Raw genomic sequence first — 20,339 nt, 5'->3', positions numbered from 1 at the left:
GTGTGTGTCTACATGGCAGAGGCTCCTACTCTCCACGCTGGTCTTCAGTGAGGAGGTCTCATTGTGGTCACAAATAGCTACTGAGGTTATAGATGCAGCACACCTAATCCTTGAGGCTGCTGTGACTCAAATGTGGCGCACAGATTGCACTGTCACCAATCCACTGTGAGATAAATGCAGAGGTGGAGAATGACTGGTTAGAAACTGTTGAAGCCGGTTTATAACTTCTGCAGTGTTTTAATTGTACTCTGTAAAACCATGGTTCTGCAGCGTCACTGGCTGTCCACAAACAAGCAGTCACAGGCAAGGAGACACAGGCCAGAGCTTTTTGATAGCTTGGCTGACACTAGGCTGCTTGATTGTTGATTTTTGCCTCTGCCCCAGTACTGTAGGAACTCTGTTACTGGGGGAAATGATAGCTGTGTGAGGGACTGGCACTGTGTTATGACTTCGGCATTCAGGACCAGATCCCCAAACACAGCCCCGGGAGTTACAGCCATTCCTGGGATTAGAGATTTATCTCATGTGAAAACCATGCAGAAAGTGCTGAGAGCAGACCAGAGTTTTGTAAGAGACCGTGTACTTTAGTTTGTAGAAAGGACATTCTCTTGTCTTTTCCTAGAATTATTTATTTTATGTATGAGTTCACTGTTGCTGTCCTCAGACACACCAGAAGAGGGCATCCCATCACAGATGGCTGTGAGCCACCATGTGGTTGCTGGGAATTGAACTCAGGACCTCTGGAAGAGCAGTCAGTGCTCTTAATTTTTGAGCCATCTCTCCAGCCCAGAAATGAACATTTTCAACAGATTTTATATGTCTGTTTATTTTAATGACTTAGAACTAAAATTTTGAGGTGCATCATAGTTTGTTCTTATGATCTAACATGACTTATTTTCATGCAGATAATATGTGGAAAGATGACTTTAAAAAGATTTGAAATTAACATGAACCTCTTGTAATTTTGCATAAAATGTATTTAGGATAGAAGTCGTTAGGGGTGATTTTAAAGACAGGATCATGAGAATGAAGTGGTACTGGGTATAGTGGCTCCAGCCCTCAGGAGATAGAATAGGAGGACCAGGAGTTAAATGTCAGCCTAGGATACATTGTGAAATAATGTCTCAAACATAAAAACAGTGAAGCAAGGGTAGGTCTGCTGTTAGCACACAGTTATGGGTTATTGAAGTTAGTCAGCACTGGCATCTTCTGTCTGCTGCACACAGGGCTTCTGTGGCATCTGTTCTCCATTTGGAAACCTGAGCTTCCTGAGGTGTGAAGCTTGCCTTTGCCCTGGTGGGACTGTTCATGTAGGTGTCTGCCCCCTTTCCTGCAGAGCTCTAGTTAATGCTTCTCAGAAGCAGAGGTCAGGTGAAGTATGGGGTCAGGTCAGTGCTTACTTCTCTTTGTCTTTTTATATTTTCTTAATCTCTTTGTACTCACGGAGATGCAAACACACAGGTAGAGCATTTGTGTAGTTCATGAATCACTGTGATGTGCAACTGTCTCCCAGGCCTTTACTGGCTTCCTGTTCCCACGTGGTAACAGCCCTTTCTTCCCTACAGAATTAACCAACACCCTGGTGTAGTCATCTTTTATGTCTCATTTTTGAGTGTGGCTTTCTAGGCAACAGGTTTTCTTAGTCTATGATAAGTCCTTCAAATCTGCTACATAATAATCTGTCAAGTCTTCCCCTTCCTTTTTGTCAATAACTGAGGGGTTTGGCCATCTGAGTTTTACCATTTGCATGGTGCCTTCATCTTTTGCACTTCCTGTATGCTGGTAGCTGGATCCAGATGTTGGATAGTCTTAGATCTGATCTATCTAAGCAGAATTTATAGTTAGTTGTGTTAATCGGTGTTCTGTTGCTATGAAGAGACACCCATGACCACGTCAACTCTTAGAAAAGCCATTTAATTGACTGGCTTCCAGTTTCAGAGGTTTTGTTGGTTGTGGTCATGGTGGGCAGCACGTGAGCACTCAGGGCAGACATGGTGCTAGAGAGATAGCTGAGAGTCTGCACCTGTGTTCATAGGCAGCAGAGAGAGGGACCCTGGTCCTAGCTTGAGCTTCTGAAACCCCAAAGCCCACTCCTAGTGAGTGACACCTTCTCCAACAAGGCCATACTTCCTAGTAGTGCCACTCTGGTGACCAGGCTTTCAGGCCTGTGAGCCTGTGTGCTGACCTCATTCACACGTCCTCATTACTGCACTGTGTGCTTGTCAGGAGCCACATAATATCCGATTTTATTGTATTTCTGTCCACCGAACCCTCAGAAGTTACTAAGTTGTAAGAGTCTGTTTCATTCTCACTCATTGGCTGGAGCGAGTCTGTGGGAGTCAGTGCTCCTGCCACCGCCATTTCTTAGCCCAGGCCAGCCCAGGTGACGACTGTCTCTCCCCTTTATTATCTGCTTTCCAAATGCTACCTTAGTACTCATGAATTGGTGGATTTCTGTTAATACTTGTAATCATTAATCCTTAGGGAAGCCAGATTACCCCATCATGGTTAGTAGGGTGCCTCTTGGGGTTGGCTTCTGAGTCTTTATTTGACCTTGGAGTTTGATAGTTTTTCTTGACTCTCTGTGAAGGTATTTCATCCTTGCACAGGCCTACTGTAGATCCAAAAACTACCCTTCCATGAAGTTTTCTAGTTTCTTTTACTGGGAAATGATATTTCAAAAACATAATCCAGTTTGTGGTTCATTGCTGCTGGGTGTTTGTTTGTTTTTGTTGTTGTTTTTTACTGAGTGGTATGAGAATGCATCTGTAACTTCAAGGGCAAACTGGTCAGGTGCACTGTAGTCCTGATGCTATTCCTCACTCCAGTCCAAGATGGCAGGTAGAGCTTGTGTCTACGTCAGCTGGAGTCCACCTTTGCTCTCTCAGTTCCCAGGACACAGGTGGCAGAATTGAACATGTTATAATTACTGTCTTTATCTCATTTCCTACAGAACAGTATAGAGTAATAATTACCAGTGCTGGTGCTAGTATTCACGAGGTTCAGCCAGTTGTCGTGGTGCACACCTGACCCCGTGTTTGCATTGGTGGAGAACACTGCTGTCAAAGTCCAGTGATGATTTCATTCTCTTAACACTTCATGTTGCTGTCATCTAGGTGCACGGATTTCCCCTCGAGTCTGGTAATGTTAGTAGAGAGTATTTGAGGATGACCATGAACTTCTGATCTTCCTGACTAATGTACAGGGATTATAGCGATGCAAAAGTCCTTACCATTCACTGTAGCACTTAATGGTGAGCAGGGGCCGGGTGCAGTGTAAAGATGGTGTCCAACTGAAGTTCCTTTATAATCCTCAAAGGTAGGGTTATAGGATCACAGCGTCATATCTGACTGATTTGTGTCCTTTTTTAAAAACAAAAGTTGCTGTTATTATTTGTATGTGTGTGTATGTGATCCTGTGCTGAAGCATGCACATGGGAGTCAGGCCAACTTAATAGAGGTCAGCCAGCTTTCCTTCCTTCTTCAGCCCTTTTCATCTTCTGTTTATTCGGTTCTTGTTTCTGGTTTTTCATTTCTAAGTGATTTTTTTTTTTTTTTTTAGTTTTTTTTTTTTGTTGTTGTTGTTTTAAGATTTATGTATTTTATTTATTTTATGTCCGTGAGTACACTGTTGCTCTCCTCAGACACCAGAAGAGAGGGCATCATACTCCATTACAGATGGCTGTGAGCCACCATGTGGTTGCTGGGAATTGAACTCAGGACCTCTGAAAGAGCATGCAGTGCTACTAACTACTGAGCCATCTCTCCAGCCCTGGTGGGTTGCTTTTGGGTTTTTTTGTTTTTTTGTTTGTTTGTTTTTTCTTCTTAATTTCTGATGTAGGTTCTTTACTGTTTGAGCCATCTATTTGACAATACCTTTGTTTTGAAATTATGCATTATACTTTGTTTCTCTTAGAATGTTTGCATGCATGCACATAAGTTTCTCTTTGCTTTCTCAACAGCACATGTATTATTCTCTTTTAGTTACTGATTTTAGGTGATTTTGGAAAAGATTCTCACTGTACCCCCAGACTGGCCTATACTTTACAGTCCCCGCCTCCCCCAGCGCTGTCCCCCAGACTGGCCTGTACTTTACAGTCCCCGCCTCCCCCAGCGCTGAGCTTGTTAGGTTCTGCTCTGTAACGCCAGATTTCTCTAGCTCGTTTTTTTTATTAAATTTACTTTTTCTAAATTTTTTGACCGATGTGGTTGAATAATATTATTTCCTTTTAATTTCAGAACTTTCCTTAGTTGTATTGTGGCTTAAAAAAACAAAACAAACAAAGCTGGGAAGTAGTGGCATACTCCTTTAATCCCAGAGGTAGAGACAGAGAGAGGCAGGAGGATTTTCTGAGTTTGAGGCCAGCCTGGTGTGCAGAGTGATTTCAAAGACAGCCAGGGCTACACAGAGAAATCCTGTCTCAAAAATAAAACCACCGTCATCACCAAAACACAAAACAGCAACCGCAAAAGTGCTGGCTTGGACTCTGATTTCCAATTCTTTTATCCTTGACTTTTACTGGAGCCTTTTTTTTAAATCTATTTTTCCTGTTCTATTGAAATTTCTTTCTATTACTTACAGCTTTTCCCCTGCAGTGGGGCCTTGCACTGACAGGGGTGTGTTACGGGCTGCTATTGAGGCTGTAACTTGCCAGATTCTGCCTTACTTTGTCTAACCTGTCTGCCTGGCCAGTCCTCCCTCCCTTCGATGCACGGTTACATTTCTTTGCCTGTTGGGATCTTTTTCCTTAACTGTCACAGTCTTCAGTGTTGTTTTTTATTTTCTCCCAGGCATGATGGTCGATGGGAATTTATTCTGTCCTTGCTTGTGTGCAGAGTTCATGTAAACATCTGTGTTCATTTGGTTGTGCTGTCAGCAGGCATTTATTTTGACTTACTATTGATCTGTTTTTATGTGAGGAATGTCTACAAACTATGCTGTCTTTGGAGCCATCCTCTCAGTGTACCTGGTGTGTTAGCTTTTATCGAAATGCCTTTTTATTTACCCCCAGGACCACAAATACTAATTTCTAAATCTTATATGCTATCTCTCCTGGCTGCCAGCATTTGAGCATAAAGCTATAAGAGAAGAACTAGGTACAAAACACAAGGCAGAGTCAGACAGAGGAGTATTTTACTTGTACACCGTATGGTATATACACCATATATATACACCATAGCTCTTCTGTACTCTGTGAGTACCCCCATAGAATAGCCCAGCCCCACCAGGTCAGATGATACACGCTGCTTCCTGTCAGATTTAGGGTCATACAAGAGGCTTTCTTTCCTAGTTCTATTTTCTTGGTTTATTTTTTTTCTTTCAAAGCTGTCTTCAGACACACCAGAGGAAGACATTGGATTCCATTACAAACAGTGGTGAACCACCGTGTGGTGGGAATTGAACTTAGGACCTCTGGAAGCACAGTCAATGCTCTTAACTGCTGAGCCATCTCTTCAGCTACCTGATTTCTTAGATAGATATCCAGGGTAATATAAAACTGGTGGATAATGGGACTATGCCGAGAACAGTTCTGACCCATGGCAGCAGGTTTATATAAAGTGTTGAGTTTCCTGTTGTTACAGAGTATCCAAAACAGTGAAACCTAAGTAGGTTAACTTTCCAGGGAAATTTTACATTGAGCCAAGGGAGCAGCTGTGTCATTGGATGGTCTTGGATATTTAGAAAACATATTTTTCTTTCTCTTAAATATACTCATCTGATGTAATATTCTATCAAACAATTAGAGCTTGAAAATTTCAGTTTTCAAGTAAGTGATAGTCCATTGTAAATACCACAGCAATTTAAAATGTATTTGTTGGATACATCTTATTTGTTTTATGTAAATGTACCAAGTATTGTAATACTAGGACATAATAATTTCTAATATAGGCAATGCCATACAAAATACTTATTAACATGCCAAGGCAAGTCTTCTTTTTAGCCCTAGGAATAGCTGGAACCAAAAAGGCTGCTGCTGTCACCCTCTGGTTCTTAGACTTTCTTGAGGGACAGGGCCCTCTTACTGTTCAGACTGAAGGACAAAGCCGCATCATAGAAGATTCTGACTCAGAAGCCTCCAACTGTGTAGACATTGTGCAGTGTACTCACTCTGCGGGACAGGCAGAAGCCTCTTTTTAGAGCTTGATTTGAAATGCGGCTGCCAGATGCTGTGGCGTGCATGGGACCTCATTTTTGTGGGCACGGTTTACTGTATGTTCCAGCAATTTCTCACTGCCACATAGACTCTGACAGCTTTCTCTTGACATGGACACTCGGGGGAGACAGTGACTTCTTGACCTTCTCTCCTGATTGTTTCTCCCCTCACTTTACAGACTATGAGTGTTTACCATGTTAGCCGGGCTTGTTCTATTAATTACGGGAGCTGGCTTTTAGTGCTGTCTTTTGGGAAGTGGTCAGGGTAATGGTCTTGACCCATGTTTAGGATCCTTATTTAACACTAGTAGGTGGACAGCATGGGTGTGTTGTGCAGCTCTGGGGCTGCTTCAGGTGCTAATCCTGGGTAGTGTGTGAGTAACAGCTGTATGCTTCCTGGTGCTTTGATTGGGGGCTCCAAGCAAGGGGCTTAATTTAAGATAGGTTTCTTTGTTCTCAAGAATTAGGAAATGAATAGATTCTAGACTATTCCCTTAAATTGTGGGCAGTTACCAAAGGCAGGGACTCTTTCAGGGCTGATACTTGACTTCTTGGGGAAAAAAAAAACTTTCCTTTTACATGTATTTATTATTTTTAATATAAAAGAGCCTTTACTGTTTTGTATTTTAACACAAGGGGCAGATGTCTCTCGCTTTGAACTGGGCTTTGCTGTGTGTCCTATCTGCTGAATGTTCTTTCAACTTGGGAAGCTCTCTTTGTTAAAAGGCCAACCCCGTGGTGAGCTGTTCTGGGAAAGAGAACCCCTTGATATTTGAAAGGTGAGAAATCCATTTAAACCATGTGATGGCTTCCAACAGCCTTACTGCTGCTTTCTGCTTGTTTTAATGTAAGTGATAGATGGTCTGGCTGCTTGTGTTCAGTAATTGGATGTGAACTCTGTAGTGTAAGTGACATTTCATGGCAGTTGTGAGGGGCCTGTGGATGGCATTCAGTTTCAGTGTTGCCTGCCTTTAGGTTTAAAGGTAGAAAACTATAAAGGAATTTAATTTTTGGAGCATATATTTGTTGGGAGCCAACTCCTAGTAGAAAGCAGCTATCAGCTTTGCAGCCGTCTTGAGCCATATACCCTGATAAGAGACTTGTTTTTCAACAGCCTACAACAGCAGAACACACTCTGATAAATATCTTGTTTATCCCACATATCTTGTTTTGCTGTTTAGTGCCCCCAGCTGCAAGGTGCACTTGATCCACACCTACAAGGCACGTGGCAAAGCATATAAATACCCAGGAATTCCTTTCAATTAACAAGACTAGAGAAAAGAGACTTGACCACACACCCTGTCTTGTCTCCATTCTTCGAGTCTCTTCCCCTCCACTCTCTCTCTTGCTAGACCCTGACCCGAGGACCAGAGCATTTAGCCCCAAAGTATGAGGGCAGTGTGGTTCGCAACATAGTGGCCCTCAAGCATGGGGCAGTGTGGACAGCAATATATATTCAAAGATTAGTTCAATACATTTGTGATAATACCCTTAGCTGTTAGGTAACTGGTCATTGTGCGTGACAGTAAGCATGTGATTTACAAGGTCAGCATATACAATGCAGGCATAGAAATGCTATCGGGCCAATGTGAAGAGGACTGCCGTCAACCCTTCATCAGCAGTTTGCTGTCACATTGTTCTCTTGGAAAGATGTAATCTGTAATTGAAGAGGAGTTTGTGGAGATAGCAAACATAGAAAATGGTATGATAAAAATCGTGCTCCTGGCTTGCTTTCAGGAAGGTTTCAAACACCCTATTAATGACTTCCCTGTCCCCAAGTGTGCACACAGCCTGCCTGGAAGGGACAGTGTGAACAGGCTTGAGCAACTTGGATTTCCATTCAGAGCTTGTTTTCTAAGATAGCTCTGAATAACATACCTTATTCTGTAAGAGACTCTTTACATCCATTGTTAAAGCTGCTGTGCACTTTACATTCATAGATCTGTGAGCATTTTAGAGATGAGGTCCTCTGAAAAGTAATAGATCACGGGTGGGGACAACGGTGTGTGCAGCTTCCCTGTCCAGTCAGCTGAGGATATGTTACAGATTTAGCCGCTTTCACAGTGGTGTGCGGGTGCATGGCCTAGAGACCAGAGGTCAGCGCTGGGCGTCTTTAGCACGGCACTTATTTTTTGAGACAGGAGTCTCACTGAACCTAGAGCTCTCTCTCCTAGAGTCCTGGGAGCCTGGCGGGGGGGCGGGGGGGGGGGCGGGGGGGTGTTCTCTTGGATTCCTCCTGTCTGTGCGCCTCCATCACTGGCATAGTTGGCACGGCCACCAAATGTAACTCTCTACATGGGTTCTGAGCATCCAAACTCAGATTCAGTTCTATGCACAAATGGCATACGGGATTTATGTTTTGCCTGCTAGATGTTGTCTGTCATCTACTGGATGGACAGCTATATTGAAAGAAGCAGCAGAAAGAGGGAAAGAAAACAAAGGCCCATGGCTGAGGCTAAACAGCCTGTTTTGTTTTTTAAAGTTAATTTTGACAGCCAGTGAGATGACTAGGCAGGTAAAAGCACTCAGTATCAAACATGATTGACCTGAATTCAGTCTGCATGACTCACTCGGGGGTGGGGACAGCACCAACTCCTACAAGTTGTCTTTTGGCACCCCAAAAGTAAATGCATACATGCACGCTAAAAATTCCAGTTAGTTTTCACCAGAAATACCTGTACACATGTGCTAACATTACTAAAAGGTAGCCTGATATCTTTATCCTATTCTGGGGGGCTCTACTTGCCTAAATTGTTATTTCTTCAAACCTTACCTCATATAGGTGATTGTGAATGGTTCCTGTGCTCTTAAAGTGTCTCGGTGCATGTGTCTAAATGAATTTGTAAGATAGGCACACTGTTCCACAACTAGTTTCCTGACATGCAAAAATTTCTTCCTCTCCGACTCACCTCCTCCCCTTTTCTTTCATTTTCTTTTCTTTTCGAACAATGACTCACTGTGTAATTCTGCCTGGCCTGAAGCTCACTATGTAGACCAGGCTTTGGACTCACAGAGATCCACTTGCCTCTGCTTTCTGAATGCTAAGGTTAGTGGTGGCATCCACTAATGAGGCCCTTGCCTCATTCCCCGTTTTAGAAAATATATGTCTGTATGATTTTATTATTTAGCTATTTTATAGTTTGATTAGTACAGTCAATCAATCCTGGGCCTGTCCTCCTCTTCTTGAGGCAGTCTTAGGGAGAGTGGCCAGGGATAACCTCAAATAGCTATGGATATCAGATTTTTTTATAGTTATTTTGTGTATGTGCAAAAAATATTTTTAGAGAGACAGGAGAGCTGGGTCAGCCATCAAGAGCACTCCCAGCACGTGCAGAGGACTTGGATCCACTTTCCAGGACGCACAGCAGGTGACACTCAGTTGACCTATAACTCCAGTTCCAGGGCACCTGGCATCATCTTCTAGCCTCTGGGCACTGCACACAGATGGTATATACACTTGCACACATTCAGGCAAACACTCATACACATAAAATGAAATATAGTTTAAAATTTTAGAATCAATTGCTATGGGTAGTACTGTTGGGTAAACAGCTGAGGAATGGACTTGTTATTTTGATAATTGTTATCCAGGTTTCCTCCACAAGGCTCTGCACAGTGTGCCTGTGTGTACCTACTTCTGTGCATGGTGTGCGCTGTATGTGCCTGTATGTGCACCTCTATGCCTGTGTGTGCAGTGTGTGCGGTGTGTGCCTGTGTGTGCCTGTGTGTGCAGTGTGTGCCTCTGTGGAAGTGAGAGTCTGCTTTTCTAGGATGATCTGATCTGGCAACTTTACCAATGTGGACCTGCCAACCTGAACAGCATCATCTCTGTTGGGTTATGTTTTATTTATGTTTCCTCAGGGTTTCACGTTTAAAAGGCTTTTTTTCCTCTTCCTTTTTTTCCTCTTCCTCTTCCTCTGCCCTGTCTCACTGCTTCCCCTGGGCCTGCCACTCTGTGCTTTGCAGACAAGCACTGCTCACTTGGGACAACATCTACCAGGAGAATTTCATGCTTGCTTGTATACCTGTGTGAAGTTCATCTACGTTGTATGTTGATTTTTTTCCTTGCTGTACAGTATCTCATCATAAGGATATATTGCAATTTGTTTTCATTCTGTTGATGAATATTCAGGCAATTGCAAAGATTCCAGCATATCTCCTGCAGTAGTGGGCATTCAGATTAGCACGTTAGAGAATACAAGGCTTTTGGACAGTAGTTACAGAATATTGGGCAGTGGTTTAATTTGACTACTTGTCATTTGCAAGGTGTCATTTTTTTTTTTCTTCCTTTCCATTTTGTTTTTTAAGACAGGCTTTCTCTGTGTAACAGAGCCCTAGCTAGGTGTCCTGGAACTTACTTTGTAGACCAGGCTGGCCTCAAACTCACTCACAGAGGTCCCCCCCTGATTCTGCCTCCCATGTGCTTTGATTAAAGGTGTGTGCCACTGGGGTTGGAGAGATGGCTCAGTGGTTAAAAGCATTGACTGCTCTTCCAGAGATCTCCTGAGTTCAATTCCCAGCATCCACGTGGTAGCTCTCAACCATCTGTAATGGGATCCAATGCCCTCTTCTGGTGTGTCTGTAGACAGCTACAGTGTATTCATATATATAAATACTTTCTATACATCTTTAAAAAAAAAAAAAAAAAAGGTGTGTGTGCCACCAACCAGCCAGGTCGTATTTCTAACAGCTGCTCAGATGCACGTTCTTTTCCTGTTCATATGGGATGCTTACCACAGTGACTGTGTTAGGTCATAGTTTCAAGGATGAATGAAACCTTTGAGAGGTTTCTTGAACAAGCTGAGCCTAAGCTGAGCAAACAAGGTAAGACAGCTGCATTTGGGGTTCTGCAGTCTTGTAAGCAGAGAGCTTCCTGTGACAGGTGTATCCAGCCCTTTGGTGGTGTTCTGGGCTGCACAGGGCCATGACATCAGTTTTAATGCTTAGTCATAGGATTCATTAGGGTTCCTTACATCCTCCTCCTCTTTCTACTCACGAAGCAGTCAAAGCTACCTTTCTAGCTCTTTCTTTCCATCCTCAGGAACTTGTGAGAAGAATACTAATTTTAATGAACATAATATTCAAAGAAATTAATAGCAGTGTAAATAAGTATTGTTTGCCTGGTGTCCTGTGGTTACTAAATGGCAGGTTTCATTGCTCCTGACTTTTTTCTTTGGCCTCCCCACACTTAGTGGTTATCTGAATTAGGGCCCAGGAGTTGGACTGCTACTCTGTGGAATTCAAGCTTTGCAGGTTCTCTGGACATCCTCATCCCAACTCTTCTCACTGACCTTTTCTAGAACACTCAGTACCTAGCAGGCGGTCATTAAGTACTGATTATATGGTTTGATGAAAGAATGCCTAAAAATGGATTAGCACTTATTTTTGCCAGTTGTTTTTACTATTGCCAGTTGTTTTCACTATTACCTCTGGAAGTTTCTAGAGTCCATATTACATCTTTACCTGACAGTTGGCTTGACCTTTACCTGGAGTTTTGTTTGTCTGTAGGCATTCGTGGTGGAGATAGGTGCACAGCATGTCCATGGAATGGTTTGTTCCTATAAACATAGAGAGTGTGGGGGAGAGCAGAGGGAAGAATTGAGATCAGGACACCACTTTCTAGTAAGCTCAAGTGCCAGCTGACTGAACACAGCCATCATGGCCCTATGAGTTGCCTTTTAGTGGTAATGGAAGTGGTCCCTATCCTGTGTCTGGGCTGATAACACAATTTTGGTACATGTCTCAAAGTTATTCAGCATTACAAGTAATTTTGTTTGTTTGTTTGTTTGTTTGTTTGTTTCGGTTTTTCGACACAGGGTTTCTCTGTATAGCCCTGGCTGTCCTGGAACTCACTCTGTAGACCAGGCTGGCCTCCAACTCAGAAATCCGCCTGCCTCTGCCTGGGATTAAAGGCATGTGCCACCACTGCCTGGCCATTACAAGTAATTTTATTTTATGTAAGTTATAGCTCAATTATTAAAGAATAACCTAAAACTAAAACTGGTTTTTCAAAAATGAGCCCAATGATTTAAAAAAAAAAAAATCACTCTAGGGGGCTGGAGAGATGGCTCAGTGGTTAAGAGCACTGACTGTTCTTCCAGAGGTCCTGAGTTCAATTCCCAGCAACTACATGGTGGCTCACAGCCATCTGTAATGGGATCTGATGCCCTCTTCTGGTGTGTCTGAAGACAGCTACAGTATACTCACATACATAAAATAAATAAGTTATAAGAAAACATGGGGTTATTTAAAAAAAAAAATCATTCTAAGACATTACTGCTGGAACATGATGGAGAAGTTTTTTGACAAAAATCCCTATTTAAAGTGTTTGTGTCTCTTGGATTTTTTTCATTGCCATCCCCACCTCCACACTTTTTTTTAAAAAGAGTTTTTCCCAGCTCTGCTTACACTTGACTGAATACACTAACCAGGGATTAACCAAGCCTTCTCATTTCCTGCTTCCATTTCTCCTTTGTAGCAGCCAGTGGCCCTTTGTTTTCTGATACACACTGACTAAGATACACTTTCAGGGCATGTTTATATTAGAAAAATGGTGCAGATGGAAAAGTTATAAATAGACAACAGGTATTAGAGGTTACAGTCTTTGTTTTGGTTTGAGTAAGTAGGAAGAAGAAAAAATAAGACATCTAAAACAAGAAAAACTAATTTACATAAAAACGGGAAATGTAGTTTTTCAGTGTTTCTACTGATTGTCTCCTTTCTTAACCAGCTATTTGAATTATTTATGACCAGTTAGGATTGTTAGCTGTAATTAGATTTCTGTTGTTATGTGGGCAAACTTTAACTTAAACAGTGACTTCTAACCTGCAAGTCTTAAATGCAAATGTTTGTTCTCTGAAAGTTATTTTATGGTATTAACCAGGCCTGCCATCTTGAAGCGCAGTTCAGGAAGCAGTAGAACAGAAAGCTCAGCCCTTGGAACTGGGTGGGCAGTGTTGCTAGGCTGGGACTGGGCGGGCAGTGTTGCTAGGCTGGGACTGGGTGGACAGTGTTGCTAGGCTGGGACTGGGTGGGCAGTGTTGCTAGGCTGGGACTGGGTGGGCAGTGTTGCTAGGCTCCTTTAAAATAGATGTGACTGTTTGCTGCAGAGTCTGGCAGTGACCATTGGACACTCCTTTGCTTCATCTGGAGAGCAGCTGGGTTTGGTCCCAGGGCCTGCCAGTAACATCATTTCCATGATACCAAGACTCCACGTTCCTTTTCACGCACATTCTCTCACAAGTGCATCTCACAGATGGTGATACTGTAGGACCACTGAAGGCAGAAACGTCAACGTCAGAAAAGCTGAGGTCAGGGGCCTGAAAGTTCCAGCTCCAGAAGAAAGTGAAATTAAAAGTAGTGTTCGTTTTTTGAATTTGGTTGAAAATATAGTCTTGCTGAACATGGGGCACACACCTTAAATCTCAGGGAGCAGGAGGCAGAGCCAAATGTATCCCTGTGAGTTTGAGGCCTGGGAGTTTCTGGACAGCCAAAGTTATATAGTGAGAACCTGTCTCTAAACAAAACCAGGACTGGGAGGATAGCTCAGTAGTTAAGTACACACTGCTCTCCCAGGCCTAAGTTCACTTCCCAGCACCATACCAGGTGGCTCACACCTACCTGTCACTCCAGTTACAGAGGCATCTGATTCCCTTGGTCTCTATTAAAATAAAATTTAACTCTGGGGCCAGGCAGTGGTGGCACACGCCTTTAATCCCAGCACTTGGGAGGCAGAGGCAGGCGGATTTCTGAGTTCGAGGCCAGCCTGGTCTACAGAGTGAGTTCCAGGACAGCCAGGGCTACACAGAGAAACCCTGTCTTGAAAAACCAAAAAAAAAAAAAAAAAAAAAAAAAATACAAAACAAAAACAGAAAACAACAACAAAAAAACCTCTGGGGGGGCTCAGTGGTTAAGAGTACTGATTGTTTTTCCAGAATACCCAGCTTCAAATACCAGCACCCACATGGCAGCTCACAACTGCTTGTAACTCCAGAATCTGACACCCTCACACAGACGCAGGCAAAACACTAACACACATTTTAAAAGAAAAAGAAAAAAATTGAGATGGGGGGACCTCAGTAATTTTTAAGACTTTACTCAATGCCTGGGTATGGTGGCACTTTTAATTTCAGCATTCAGGAGGCAAGAGGTAGATCTCTGTGATTTTGAGGCCAGCATGCTTGGTCTACATAATGAGTTCCAGGCCAGCCAGAGACCCTGTGTCAGAGAGACAGACTGGGTTTAAGAAGATTGAGGGCATAAAACCGATGTTGACCAATACAAATCTTCAGAATATTTTGCCATCAAATTTAAGAGCAGTCTCTGAGAAACATCTCATCTTTAACCGTGAGTTGGTCATTTTAATTTTTAAAATCATGTGATAAGTGTGATCATGAGATGTTAGACTCAGCTTGTACACCTTGTAGTATTTTAGTGCCCTGTGGTCAGGATGTTTTCACTGTTCTATTGCTGTAAAGAGACACCATGACTAATTTATACCAGAAAGCACTTAATTAAGAGCTAATGGGAGGCAGAGGCGAGGCCACCCCCAGTGACACACCTCCAGCAAGGCCATACCTACTAACCTTTCCTAAACAGTCCACCAATGCAAACCAGACCGACCTTCAGTGTATGAGCTGTGTGCCCCTTCTCAGTCAGAACCCCAGCTTTCCACCTCTGTTATACATCCTATAGCTCCCTCTCTGGTCCTCCACTCAGGCGTCACCATTACTGTCAACTGCCACTCAGTTATTAGTAAGTTGCCAAATTTAAGGTTGTTGAGGCTTGAGTTTTAATAAAAGAAGTCCCTAAAATAGTCAAGAGCTTTGACAGGAGCTTAGGGAAACAAAGCAGTTTTTTACTAAGCCGACTGAACAAATATTTTCTCTCCCTGTAATGAGAGAGATATCCTTTGGATCAAATAGAAAATTTGTGATTATGTTTATCTGGTGTTACCATAGCTCCTGGAGTAAACATATTATTTAGATGAGAATTAGTTAATTTTTAGTTGCCTGTCCTGTAAAATTGAGCCTTAGAACCCAAAGTTTGAACTTTTTCAAGGCCTGTGTTTAATTTTTAGTACATTAGTCAGTGTCTTCCAGAGAGAGAGAACCAATGAGAGAAGGGGGAGGGCGGGTGTAGCAGGGATGGCTCACATCATTATGGAAGTAGTGAGGTCTTACCTGGGGTCACCTGCCCACTGGAGACCTGGGGAAGCTGGTAGCATGACTTAGCGGGTCTGCGGACTTTAGAGCCCGAGAAGCTAATGCTGTAGGGCCGAGGTCACCACCCTCTCGGCTCCAGAATTTCCCTTTGCTTTACACTTAATTTGTACAGGCCCAAAACCGATGGGATGATGCTGGCATTGTGAAGGTGGGTCTGTCTTACTCAGCCCATGGGCACTCACTGGCCTGTGAAGGCACCTGTGCAGACACTCACAGAAGTACATTGCTGTCTATCCTTTATCCACTCAGGTTACCTTGTGGTAACCATGACAGTGCTGTGTGAGGTGTCTAATGGCCTTAGTTTGCTGTGATTGTCTCACATTTCAAATTTCTCTTTACACATATCTTATCTGTGTGTCTCTACTGTTAAGGGCAGCACAGCCAAACATCATGCCATGCACCTGCAAACCTATCGCTTGGGAATGGAAACAGGCGGTCGAGGAATTGAAGAGCAGTGACTCCCAATGTTAGCCTGCCTGGCACACCCTCGTCCTCCAGCCCAGCAGCTCTTGTGAACCCTCCCCTAGCAAATAGCCATAGCCTTCTTTGATGGGTTGTTAGCTCTGTGGTGTCTGACCTCCTGACCTTCATTTTTGTGTGAATCTAAGATAGTGAGTGGGAAGCCTTTACTTCCTACTGTTTCTTTTTTCCTTTAGAAATCCTGCCCAGGGGGCCTTCATCCTGGAAGTGTCTCTTATTGGTTCAGTATTTAGTGAAGGCAATAAAATTCTGTGAGATTTGTGTTAGTGTTCAGTTGTATCAATAGTAAATCATGAGCACACCATTAGAAACACTTGATCTGCTTCTAGAATTCTTAAAGTGATGAAGCCCACAGCTTCAGAGCATTGAGTCTGAGAAAAGCAAAACCTGTGGCCAGTTCTCTTCCTCTGCAGAATAGTGACAGTGATGGAGGTTTATTGAGAGGTAAACATTACTCAGCTTCCATATGAATGGACCCAGTCTTCACAGCCTGGTGAGCAAGGGACTCAGAAAGCTGAGGCTGCGTGTTATTTGCGAGTTAGAGCTTAGGGCATTATAAAGAACCAGGATTCAGACCCAGGTAGTTTGTGGTAAGCCACAGGATTCCTGGGTTTACTTTTTGGTTTTAATTTTTGGTGATTTTAAGCAAGCTATTAACTTAAAAGGAGTAGAAATCAGAGGAGGCCTTCCCATAATTAAGGTTCAGCAACCTCCAGTGTGGTGTGGCCTTTGACCTGAGAGCTGCTGCTGCAGTGTCCTCCAGAGAAGACATTGTAACCTTAGGATGGTAACACAGGTAAAGCCAGTGAGCAGACACACCAAAGTTCTGTTTTTGTGTGTTGGTCCTGGTCTGTGGGGGACATATAGTTATAAACATATGAAGAGACCCTGGAAATCAATTGACCTTCCATCCCTTCCTTCCCTTCTTAAGAGACCCATAGGCTGCTAAGTCACTAGTGGGTACAGACGGAACTACAGTCTTATCTTACAGTTTAGCTCACTACTGTGAAATAGCCCCCTGCATTACTTTTACCGATTGTTTCTGTCATCAAATCACTGGCCTACGTAGAAGCATGGTGCCATTTCAGATGCGCACATATGTTTACAGTTGTTCTTTCATTTGACTCTACCTTTGTTGTGCTCCATCTGTGGAAGTATGATCTTAAATATTCATGTTTTTGACACAATACTGCCGCCCCCTGGCCAATGGGCAGGACTGCGTCAGGAGCTCCAGCAGCTCCTTGAGAGTTGCAGGTCTACTTACAAGTAAGGCAGAGTAGGTGTTTTGTTCTGTTATCTGGAATTAATGAGCATGTGTGGGTCAGTTGGTAACTGGTAATGTAGAACTAACACATCTGACTAATAGTTTCCAGTATCTATTGCTAGATTCAGAAAAAAAAATAATTTACAGTTGTCAGTCATTGAATCCAAAGCGTTTCTGATGAATTCATGTTTTTAGGCATCTTACAAGTGTAGCAGAAATGTGTAGCTGCTTAAATATTAGAGTACAGTTGATGGAGCTGCTGGTAACCTGGATTCCCAGCTGCTCTGGGAAGTACTCATCCTTGTGAACCTGTAAATGTCTGTTGGAGGCCAGCACCACCCCTTACACAGAACTCTCTGGATCTGGAGGGAGAATGGCTCCAGCATCTCTCCACAGGTTCCTGACAGACGATGGGGCTTTTCCTTAAACATTCACCTGCTTTCAGATGCTCCCTTTACATTCTTACAAGTTCTTTAAATTATTCTCACTTTCCAGGACAAAAGAGAAACTCAGAATCTTAGAAAGTGACCAGACTCACACAGACATGAGTTGTGACATTGGGAGTTCATGGTGACAAGCTTTCCTGTGCTTTCTAGTGAATTGTGACCTTTACTCCTGAGTGCTTGGGCCAGGTTTCATGGGATCATTCTGGCTTTGGTTTCTGTTTTGTTTTGTTGTTGTTGTTGTTGGTGGTGGTGGTGGTGGTGGTGGTGGTGGTGGTGGTGGTGGTGGTGGTGGTGGTAGTGTTTAAACCCTAAATAAAACAGATAAAAAATCTTTTAGGTCTATGTTTTTCAAGTGACTGACTTCATTTTGTCCACATATACAGAGTTAGTAATGCTTAGAGACATTTTTACTGCCAAACTTAGGGAAGATGCAGCATTTGACAGTTGCAGGGGACAGTCATCAGATCAGGCATGTGTCAGTGCTGCAAAGGTAGGTGAGCTTGCAACTGTGTCTCATTTCAGTGAGCCCATGCCAGGTTCCAAACCAGCCCTGGTGTCTTTTTTAAACTGGTGATGCTGTCCTGGTCATGTTCTTAATTTTCTCACCTTGGGATAAAATGGACAAGTGTTTTTCTTGGGTCTTGGCAGAATAAGCCTTATGCAAGGTGTGTGTGTGTGTTGTATGGTCACATGTTCTGTTCTTCGAATGCTTTAGCTGCACTTTCCATGCCTGGTGCATCCTACCTGTCAGTACCTGTGTGTGTGTGGCCATAGGTGAATTAAAAGATCCCAGTCGTCAGACAGCGGCTAGGGTTCAACTTCTTCTCAGTCTGAGCATGGAGCGTTCTGTGCTGCATGCTGGAATCCCACTTGGTCGGTCAGTCTGTCTGGTCTCTGCTTTCACTGAGAAAGAGTCCCATCTTCCCCCAGGTTACACAGTTGTGTCATAGTCTCCTGCAGAAGGGGGCTGCTCCTTTCTTTGAACACTGACTTCACTTTTTCTGTGACCTTTGCATACTGTTTGTTGTCAATGTTTCTTCTGTAGAATAAACAGTACAGACTAATTTTTTTCCATTAAACTTTTCAATGTAAAAATATGAATGCTAAAAACCAAGGCCTATACATCATGCCTATCCTTTGTGTGCATAGTTTTTTTAATGTGAGCCGATGGGCAATGCCCTTTTTCTGTAGCCATTTGTGCTTGATAGTTGACGCAAAGTAAGAATCATAGAGTCTCTGGTACATACTATGAGACAGCACTCTACATTCTCAGTTATGTTGACATTTAAGGCAGTTCTTTGCCTGCCTTTGCTGGTCCTGTAGTGCAGACTAGATTGGTCTCTTCAGTAAACTAAGATCTGTCTTCCTTCAATAATGAGGGTCCTTAGCATGTTTCAGAATTCAGCTGTCCTCTTTACAAATATGAGGTAGTTTTTGAGCTTTGGCTACTACAGTTGTGGCCAGTGAGCCTCTGAGAAGAGTTAGAAGCTGTCAAGAGGGACAGTACTGCCCTGTCCTCACGTAGGTCTGTCCCAGGGGTTGACACTGTTTCATGACGCCCAGGAATGGAAGTGCTGTCTGGGTTGAGCTCTCTCACAACCTAACATACAAGCAGTAGACTCCAGGCTATACCCTGTAGCCTGCAAACAGAAGAGGCAATGTCTGCTGTCTTTGATTGAGCAGAAAACAAAGTTAACTTTTAGAAATATATGCTTAGTTCTCATACAGATGTTTCCAGGACAGTGATGGACACAAGGTTCTTTGTTTTTTTTTTTTTTTTTTTTTTTTTTTTTTTTTTTTTTTTTTTTAACCAGTAGTAGTAATGCATAAACTGTTCTGTTTTCGGGATCAGGGATAAATGAGGCAGGTTTGTCCTATTGTTGGGTGTACATTCTCATCACCACCTATTGTCTGTGGTGTGCTTTATCATTTCTGCGTGCAGCAGTGATTTCCATACAGTTCTTTGGCTCACAGTGAAGGGAGAATTTGAGACAGTTTATGACAGGCAAACCCTGGGAGGGGAAGAGACTGTCAGGTGTCTCTGGGTAAGTTCTTTCTAGCTTGTTACTGTTAATATGCCTCAGTAATGTGCTCAGTTTATTATTTACCAAAATGGTTAAGGATTAAGGTAGAAGTACGTTCTCATGTAGTGAACTTCATTACCATTAAGGGAAGATATAATAGTAAATTAGCCACACCGAGAAGCTTCAAGATCTACCTCTCTTGTCTCTGAAGTAAGCAGTTGCAGGGTTATGATCTGAGGGGTGCGGTGGCCTGGGCCAGTGACTCTGCTGTCAGTCCCGTTTCCTGCTGCCTGCCTGTCCACTGTGGACAGGGCTTTTGGTCGTAGGTATGATGTGCACTTGCAGGCACCTGAAACCTGTTCCTAATGCTGTTAGATTTTCCTTTTCAGAGTAAGAGGGACCATCTACTCATGAACGTCAAATGGTACTACCGTCAGTCTGAAGTTCCAGATTCTGTCTATCAGCATTTGGTTCAGGATCGGCATAATGAAAACGGTATGTACTTCCTTGTGATGACATATTTGTAAATCTTAGCTTTGGGTAAAGTTCTTTTTAAAAACATCAGATAAATGAATATTATTTCTGATATAATTTCTCTCAAAAGAGTTTGCAATAAAGAACATTGCTAGATCCCCTCACCCTTGCTTTTGCATTATTTTTCATTTTCTCTAAAAGCAAACAGCAAGAGAGAGAGGCCTGGAGACATAGCTCATTGATTAAGTCATTCACTGCTCTTGGAGAGGATCTG

At 42.9% G+C, this 20,339-nt stretch overlaps 1 protein-coding gene across 9 annotated transcripts in view; it reads left to right on the top strand.

The window, feature by feature from the left end:
• Positions 1 to 20,339, top strand: part of Rere (arginine-glutamic acid dipeptide repeats) — a 342,417-nt gene that overhangs the window by 181,929 nt on the left and 140,149 nt on the right. For all 9 annotated transcript variants that reach the window (XM_076933703.1, XM_034501835.2, XM_034501837.2 and 6 more), the window contains one exon: positions 19,981 to 20,086. In XM_076933703.1, the coding sequence (XP_076789818.1) occupies positions 19,981 to 20,086 (106 nt within the window). The remainder of the gene's footprint in view (positions 1 to 19,980; positions 20,087 to 20,339) is intronic.

This window comes from Arvicanthis niloticus, chromosome 5, assembly GCF_011762505.2.
Source record: "Arvicanthis niloticus isolate mArvNil1 chromosome 5, mArvNil1.pat.X, whole genome shotgun sequence".
NCBI classification, from domain to species: Eukaryota; Metazoa; Chordata; class Mammalia; order Rodentia; family Muridae; genus Arvicanthis; species Arvicanthis niloticus.
This window is presented reverse-complemented; position numbering and strand designations above follow the sequence as displayed.